General features: G+C 42.6%; 1 protein-coding gene across 1 annotated transcript; it reads left to right on the plus strand.

The window, feature by feature from the left end:
- Positions 1-397: 397 nt before the first annotated feature.
- marveld2b (MARVEL domain containing 2b) lies at positions 398-8,959 on the plus strand. The gene is made up of 8 exons (XM_029763733.1): positions 398-680; positions 2,021-2,114; positions 3,023-4,270; positions 4,377-4,412; positions 4,710-4,888; positions 5,509-5,680; positions 5,956-6,006; positions 6,535-8,959. The coding sequence occupies exons 3-8, from the start codon at positions 3,044-3,046 to the stop codon at positions 6,652-6,654; spliced, it is 1,785 nt and encodes a 594-aa protein (XP_029619593.1). The 5' UTR covers positions 398-680; positions 2,021-2,114; positions 3,023-3,043; the 3' UTR covers positions 6,655-8,959.
- Positions 8,960-9,128: the final 169 nt, after the last annotated feature.

Here is a 9,128-nt window from a genome sequence, read left to right on the forward strand (position 1 = left end):
TAGCCAGCTGGAGGAGCAAGCCTTGTCTGCAAAACAAATGAGTAAAATGCAAATTAGAGTAACGACAAAAAAGTAGCAATTCGTAGTCAAAAGGGCCAAGGGGGGTTTCAGATCATATCGCTGGTTTCGATCCCCGTTTTAAAGAGCGCGCCAGTGACACCCACCGCACCAGGGGTGCGTTCAGTTCGATTGAACATGTGCTACGTTGCGCACGGGTTTGTACTGAACGGCACGTTTCCCAAAACCGCAACCAAACCCCTCCCCGTTTTTTAACTAATCGCTTAGAAACGAGCCGTTCCCGTTAAATTGAACGTTGCATTACGTTTTTTTCAGCCCATTTAAATCTTGAGTTTTATGCATTGCGTCTTGCAACAGATCGTTTGCCGTTTAAGAAAAACGGAACGAAACGGTGAGCGACCTACCTAAATTTGTCCAATAGAAACTCGTTTTCGTTGTAAAACGTTTTCCGTTTGGAGTAGGCCTTAAACAGTTAAGCAACAGGCGAACGTTTTGCAAAAGAATTGTCGTAATGAATACACCCCTGGTCCGACCTGCCAGCCCAGGTGTGTTTCTGGTCAGACGGCTATGTCACGCACAGGGACTGGTTGGTCACGTGTTCCAGCTCCTACGTTCTGCGGAAATTAATTAGCGGAAGGAACAGGTGGATGTATCATCGGCAGGTAAGCAAAATTCAAATAAAATTCATAATAAAACGTCAACGGAGTTGTCACATTTAGGAATAGTTATTACAGATGTTTTAATAAATGTGCTTATCACTTTTATGTAGCTTATATGTGATGATGCAAATAGCAATTTCATGGGGATGGTAAACTGTCTGGACAGCAACCTGGTAACGTTACACATCAGGTTAATATGAATAAAAACAGATAATGCCGTGAAAGATCAGTAGTTCTGTACTCAGAGGTTAGGCCGATAATAATAATAAGTGTTTCTAGAATGTTCCCGAAGCTCCTCTTCGCCATGTGGTGGACTGCATGCCAAAATGTCAAACAATCAGACAATGTCTATTGATTTAATGAAATTGTGGACCCGAGTTTTAGTTCAGATTTGATGTAGCCTTGTCATGTGTTTTAGATTATTTTTTTTTTATGTCGACAAAGACACACACCAAACTTCCAAGTTGTAATGGAGTTGTAACCAGCTGCTACAGTCTCTTTTAAAGTTGCTATGTTAGGTCAGAACAAATAGTTAATCAGATTGAGCCTTTTTGCAAACCTACAGTACAGTTATGAGTATGTAGGATATACTGTAGATATTCAGTACACAACCTTGGTGCTATCGCTTTACCTACATGTACAAATTACCTCGACTAATTTGTACCCTCGCACATTGACTCGGTACCGGTACCCCCTGTATATAGCCTCGTTATTGTGTTACTTTTTATTTAATATTTTACTTTAGTTTATTTAGTACATATTTTCTTAACTGTATTTTTTTTAAACTGCATTGTTGGTTAAGGGCTTGTAAGTAAGCATTTCACGGTAAGGTCCACACCTGTTATATTCCAGAGCATGTGATAAGTAAGATATCTAATTTGATGTATGTAGGTCATTGAGGGAGTTGTATTATGCTGGCCCGGGTTGAACTGGGCAATGGCCAGTCACGTTATTGGGCAAAAGCGGGGAGGGAGGAGCGCCCTTCTCAAATCAAACAGTAATCTACGCTGCTTGGTCATGTTGTCAACAAGGCAGCATGACGCATCATCCAGAAACATGCATATCTTTTCCATAAAATACATTTTATGAATTTCTAAACTAGCAATCACATCTGATTGTGAAAACACATCATCCTACTGATCACTCTCCACATACTTAATTGTCACTTTTTTGTTTTCATCCGACTTCGCCATCAACGAGAGAGAGCAGGCACTTGGCTCACGTCGGGAGGCAGCCTGGCCTCACTTTTCTCCTGGTTCACGCTTCTTCCACCGGGGTAACCCGGGCCAGATAAACAAACTCCCTCAGTGTAACTGACTGTCACCTGTTTGTCCTCATTCCAGGTGACACAGCCAGAGAGGAAATCAGAGCCATATAAACATATTCATACTGAACAGCAAGGACATGTGAGTCTGGCCCGGTGACTGTGTAAAAGAGGTATTATTCCAACTATTTTCCATATTTTTTGTTGTTTTGCGATGTTACTATTGATGCAAGATACAACAATGCCAACATTGTGAAGAGATGTTGATATTGTGGTCATTTGGTGATGGGAGATTTACTTGAGTTACTTGACATGCTATAGAAAACTATAAACTTGTTACCAAATTTTCCCCACATTGTTTTGTTTGTGGGAGACATTTTTTTATTTCATTTTTATTGATTTAACCACCAGGATAGTCCACTCACTAAAAATGTATTGCTTTCCAGTAATCCACATGAGGTTTAGGTGAATCTGGGGTTATGTGTAGGTTCTTTGTTATCTGGGGGGGTAACAGTATATCTGGCATTGCCAATACCCAGGAAGCCCCTGATTGAAGACAGTGCCCGTTTGCATGCAACTACTGACCCCCCCCACCCCACCCCACACACACAAATCAAATCTAATTTTATTTGTCACATGCGCCAAATACAACAGGTGTAGACCTTACCGTGACCAATTTGTAAGTCGCTCTGGATAAGAGCGTCTGCTAAATGACGTAAATGTAAATGCTTACTTACAAACCCTTAACGAACAATGCAGTTCAAGAAAGAGTTAAGAAAATATTTACTAAATAAACTAAAAAAGAATAAAAAATCAGAAAGTAACAAGGAAATTACATAACAATAATTATACATATCAATAACACACACACACTGTAATAGTAATCCAGATCATGTCTCATGTCTTGAGGTTAACAATCTTTGTCCTGTAATGCTTTTGTAAAGGTAGTTCACAAGGCGACGAGAGGTCACACAAAGTATACTGCATAGATTCGAGACTATCAAGCAGCTCATCCTTTGGCAATATTGTCCTGCATTTTATAACCACAGCCTCTCTCCTCTCCTTTCCGTGTCTGTACTAGGGCAGAGACCAGTGAGTCCCCATGTCTGCTAGAGGAGGTTCCTCTGGCCGTTTCAACTGTGTCCGGGATGCAGAACCTCACTACGACCAGGTCCCAGTGGGCTCCTTATGGAGGGACCAGGACTTCCCTCCTCCTCCCCACTCCCTTGGGGGTTTCAGGGGGGCAGACCTGGCTGTGAGCTCTGACCCCCTTCCCCCCCCTCCCCTCCCAGACCAGCCCCCCGTGGGCCCTGACTTCTACCCTCCTAGCGACGGTGCCTCGGAGCGCCTTGAAGACGACAGCGCGGCCATGGACATCAAACCCGTCCGCCGCTTCATTCCTGACTCCTTCAAGAACTTCTTCCGCGGCAACAGTGTCCGTGGTAGCAGCAACAAGCCCTTCTCCTTACCCCCCTCCCCGCCGCTGACGGAGAAAGACGACCTCAAACCAGGAACCACTAGAGGTGTCCCCTGCTCCCCTCCCCCCTCTCCCTCCCTCCCCGGCTCCTACCTGGACCCGTACGGAGGCTCTGGCGGCAGCTACAACTCCAGAAAAGAACGTGACGCCATGTTGCTAGGGACCGATGCCTTCGAGTCTGTCTCGGGCGTCACATTCCGCTCAGCCAAGACCTACAGCGAGCGGGTGGAGGATTACCACCAGCGCTACGCCTATATGAAGTCCTGGGCGGGGTTACTGCGCATCCTGGGCTGCGTCGAGCTACTTTTGGGCGCTGTCGTCTTCGCCTGCGCGTGTGCTTATGTACACAAGGACAACGAGTGGTTCAATATGTTCGGCTACTCCCAGCCACAGTTGTTCGGGGGGTTAGGGGGCGGCGCAGCAGCTTACGGAGGCAGCGGATCGTTCAGCTACGACGGACCCAAAACCCCCTTCATCTTGGTAGTGGCTGGCCTGGCCTGGATAGTAACAGTCATTATGCTAGTCCTGGGGATGACCATGTACTACCGTACCATCCTCCTAGACTCGTCTTGGTGGCCCTTGACTGAGTGTGTGATTAACCTGGCCCTTGGGTTTCTCTACATGGTAGCAGCGGTAATGTACGTCAGGGACACAACCAGAGGAGGCCTCTGTTACATCCCTGTCTTCAACAACGGAGTCAACGGGGCCTTCTGTCGCACAGAGGCCGGCCAGACCGCCGCCATTATTTTTCTGTTCGTCAACATGATGATATATTTTGTGGGCGCCGGGGTGTGTCTGAAGCTGTGGCGGCACGAGGCGGCGAGGCTGAGGAGGGAGGGGTTAGCGCAGGAGGTGAGGGCGGAATTAGACACACACACACACACACACAGTTTTTGTGTTGACAAATCCTGACAAATCCTTTGCCTCATCCTTTGCCATTGGTCTTCTTTGTTCTCAGATGAAAACCATTGGATCTTCCCTGCCAATATCTGCTGTAAGTCTCTTAGTACACTAGTAGAAAACTTTCATTAATATTAATTCATTTAATTTGTAAAGCTCTTTTTTTTCACAACCAAGGCACATATGTCACATTCTTCATTCCATTACGCTGAGTATACATACTGACAACCATGTTAAATTCCAGTTAATTCAGGAAGTACACTGACTTTCCTCTTGAACATTTGGAATTGGAATTTGGTTTACTTTCTGAATTGACATGAATTAAAATGGAATTTACCTCAACCCTGCTGACAACATAGTAACCATACCTCCGATCCCCATCCTTCCCCAGCTGGGCGGTTCCAGGACCTCAGAGCAGACCCCTCTCCCCACCCTCCAGACTATCCCAGAGGTATTGGACGGCCATGTTGCCTCTCCAGCCGTCCCTCTGATGATGGAGCCAGAGATCCTCAGAGGACACATCCCTGCAGGACACATCCCAAAACCTGTAATCATCGCAGACTACGTGGCGTGAGTACTGACCACCCATCTCACTTTATTTGACCTGTTCTCTGACAGATGGGAGTTTTTAATCGTTTGTATTGTTGTGTATCATGCTCCTGCCTTTGTTCGTTGTCATTTGTATCACTGCTTCCTTATTATTTACTTTGTATTTGCTTAATTTTTTGTGAAGAAAAAGAGACTTTGGTCTCAATGGAACTTCCCTGCATATATAAAGGTTAAATCAAATCAAACGTATGGACCTTAAGTACCAAAGGCTCGCTGACTGCCACAGTCTGCTTCCTACTAGACTTATCTGTCCACGATCATACGGCGCAGAACTCCATCTCACGAGGGCCACACTCAGTCCTGCTTTTTCTGTTTCTCTCTCTCTCTCTGCCACTTAATTGATCAGTTACTGTCATTGATGGGCTTGGCAAGAGAGTTCACACACACCTGGTTGCCCAGGTGATAGACATTTGTTTTTACATATAAAGGCCTTAAAAAAAACAACCCTGCATTTCTATTGTGTGTGTGTGTGTGTGTGTGTGTGTGTGTGTGTGTGTGTGTGTAGGACGAGTCATTTTAGTCTATTTGAGATGCACCCATGCTTGTTGATGACCTCTGCTTTGTATTTGTTGTGTGAACAGGAAGTACCCGATCATCCGTACAGAGGAGGGGAGGGACCAGTACAAGGCTGTGTTTAAGGACCAGTATGCTGAGTACAAAGAGCTGCATGCTGAGGTCCAGGCCATGGCCAAGAGGTTTGACGAGATGGACGAACTGATGAGGAACCTGCCTCCACGGCCCTCCAGTCAACTGGTACTGAGACCGAGAGAGAGAAAGATACACAAGCACGTCACACGTAGACTACTCACTCTCTCTCTCTCTCTCTCTCTCTCTCTCTCTCACACTCACACTCACACTCACACTCACACTCACACTCACACTCTCTCTCTCTCTCTCTCTCTCTCTCACACACACCAATCATATTGACAAACATAAAGCTATAGCCATAAATTATAGCCTAATGTCCATTCACGTCATTCGACTGCTTTTTACCAATCCCTTGTTCAAAGTTAAAGATCTTCTTTCAGGAGAAGGAACGCATCAATACCATAGTATTGGAGTACCAGAGAAAGAAAACGGTAAGTGATTTTTGAGTCTTATTTTAATAGAACATGTATAGAAGTACTACAGGTCCTGTGCCCTAACAACGACCTGTGGAGTAGTTTTAGGTTTCAGTAATATGTTTATGGACGAGGCCCAGTACAAGTTGATCTGTAAAACCGGTTTGTGTAGGCGGGGAGTTTCACATAGTTTCAGGTAGTTTCCCTTTCAGGCAAACCAATGATGTGTGATGGACTGATCAGGGCACTTCCTATTCACTCCTCACTCCAGTTTGAAATGTTTATCTCTGTCCTGTCTACACGCACACTGCAGACTAGGACATTTGCTAGATACATCAAATGCAACTATGCCCTTATCTGATGGCTTTCGGTTCCACCATTTATTACCTTATGAAATGGCAAGACATGATATGGGACTTGTTGCCACAGATGTCTTAGGAGGTTGAGGTGTGTGTGTGTGTGTGAGAGAGGCAGATGGTGAAAGAGAGAGATGGAGACAGTAAATGAATGAACAAATGTTAACTGTTCTCTCTTTCTTGTTGTCAGGATCCTACGTTCCTTGAGAAGAGGGAGAGGTGTGAGTACCTGAAGAACAAACTGTCCCACATCAAACAGAAGATCAACGAATACAACAAGGTCATGGACTGGAACGACGGATTCAGCTAGACGAACACACACACACACACACACACTCTGAACTGTGCAGCTTAACTGAGCCAGGTCAAGCCCGAATGCTGAAGTTTACCCTCCATTACATTATGTTGGATGCCACTCCTTGCCAGTTATATGCATTATGTAGACATGCCATGGGTCAAATCATATAAAGATTTTAGTGCCACAAAAATTGATAATTGAGGCTGGTTTTATAATCTACACGTTTTCTTCTTATCTGATGCGTTTTGTTTTTATTGATGTCCGTGATATTTTTGTTTACTGCCATGATTGTAAGTTGGTTGCCACTGCCCAACCCTGAAGTACAGATCAGTCTCTACACAGTACCCCAGGATCAATTTGATCATGTGGGCAGATGTCGTTCTTTGTTGTGTATAATTATCTTTTGTACCATTTTGTAAACTCTAGATACTGTAACAGTATGAAACTAAACAAATCTGTTATGATTTCCTCAACAAGACTTTTCCGTAATAATTGTTTAAATTAAGTGACAAAGCACCTCCTATGTATTATATGTCGTTGTTGACTTGTGTTTTTCAAAAAACTATTTTTGCAGCTTCTGGGTGTACATGAACACAGTCCGATGTTGTACACTGATGTCAATCGATGTGATTTATTTGGAACACATGGCACCTCCGGTATCTTTTGTACGTTTATGTGTAAAAACGTTATCCGGTATCATATATTTCTGTTATGACTTGCTTACTGATGTACTTGTAATTTCTTGATAATTGAAGGAAAGTCTGGAAAGTTTGATTTCAGCGCAGTTTGATAAAGATCCTAAAAACTATAATGCCTTTTTTTTCTAGTAGAAATGACCATTATACACAGAGTGTGTCAGTGGGTCGATGAATGTCAGAGCAGACTAGAAACTGGATCCTTTTTCTGTCAGTCAGTGTCTGTTACAAAAGGGAATCTTGTCTAAACAATGTCTCACTCTCACACACACACACTTCCTGTCTGTGTGGAATCTTGCCTAGTCCTCATGACATGGCTGTTGTTGGTCTCGTTAAAGCCTGGAGGACTGGTTTGGTCATGATGGGGGGGGGGGGGGGCGTGGTTGAGCGTCACAGTCCCCTATTCCAATCATAACGGTGCAGAGTTCTGGCTCCACTGCAACTCTCAAGCACCAAGGTGTCGTCTTACACACACACCGTGCTAAATAGCATATCTGGTGCCTTAGTTTAGAATGTGTCCATATTTATGCAAAGATTTCTGGGATATTAGAACCCTCATGACTTAACCTTGGTTATCTTCAACCTAACAGGACCAGGAAGTAATTTTTTATTTATAATCATTTTTTCGTCTATTTTTATTGCAACAGTAACAATGTTACACATCAATACAAATCAAATTGTATTAGAGTCACATGCGCCGAATACAACAGGTGTAGTGAAACCTTACAGTGAAATGCTTACTTACGAGCCCCTAACCAACAATGCAGTTTAAAAAAAAATACAGATAAGAATAAGAAATAAAAGTAACAAGTAATTAAAGACAGGGACATTATTGTGAATACAATGAAAAAAATTAAATAATAAAACACTAGGCAAATGCAACAATAAGTGGATATGATTGGTAGTTAATGAAGTAATGTTTGGTGATTATAATTCAATATATTGCTATGGAAGTGACCAACCCATGCTGTGGTCAGAATCGACAACCTTTTATCTTCCTTGTCCAGTTATCCCAAAAGTTAAAGAAACTCCTTTTAAAATATTTCCTTCCATCTACCCTGTTAATGATTTCTTACACAAAAAATTTAATTTTGACAAAATGCCTTGTGTTTTTTTGTTCCTCTGATTCAGAATCTGTAGAGCATTTTTTTTCATGTCACCATTCTAGTAAACTATGGATTGAAATCCATGAATGGTTGTCTACAAAATCTCCAGAATTACCTAGGTTTACCTTTGATGATGTTAAATTGCATTATGCTTATCCTTGTAATTCCGATCATAACTATTTTATTAACATTATTATTCTCTTGGACAAATATTATGTTCACAAATGTAAATGAGGTGAAAAAAATCCATTTTTTTTGTTCATTGAACTGTTACAATTTTATAAATCCCTCAAACTTGGGAAACTTAAAAAGTTGGAAAAATTATTAGAAGTCATGTCTGTTAATGTTTCCTTGTCACATATTAAAGACCAGGAAGATAACAGATGTCAAGGAAACAAAGCCTATCTACTTCTGTATCACCTACTCTGTCAGCGAACATGTTTGACCTAATGTTTCAATATTATTTGGATCCCGTTTTATCCATTATTGATTAATAAACACATGGGTAACAAACAACAATCATTTTGTGTGTCCAAATGTACCTAAACTCTCCCACCGTCAATTTGTTCTTGGTCTACTAGATGTTTTTGTATATTCGATGTTGGTGACAATTAGGCCTAAAGGAAGACTATTCGACAAGGAATGTCATACATTTCAAACAAAGATTGGAGGCACAGACAGGTTA

This window comes from Salmo trutta, chromosome 9 (assembly GCF_901001165.1).
Source record: "Salmo trutta chromosome 9, fSalTru1.1, whole genome shotgun sequence".
Lineage (NCBI taxonomy): Eukaryota > Metazoa > Chordata > Actinopteri > Salmoniformes > Salmonidae > Salmo > Salmo trutta.

What these genes read in the sequence shown, in the direction of transcription:
- marveld2b (XM_029763733.1), top strand. Translation starts at nt 3,044, where the DNA reads ATGTCTGCTAGAGGAGGTTCCTCTGGCCGTTTCAACTGTGTCCGGGAT. An exon ending in GGGAGGGGTTAGCGCAGGAG is followed by an intron (nt 4,271 to 4,376) that starts GTGAGGGCGGAA and finishes CTTTGTTCTCAG; the next exon opens with ATGAAAACCATTGGATCTTC. An exon ending in CACGGCCCTCCAGTCAACTG is followed by an intron (nt 5,681 to 5,955) that starts GTACTGAGACCG and finishes ATCTTCTTTCAG; the next exon opens with GAGAAGGAACGCATCAATAC.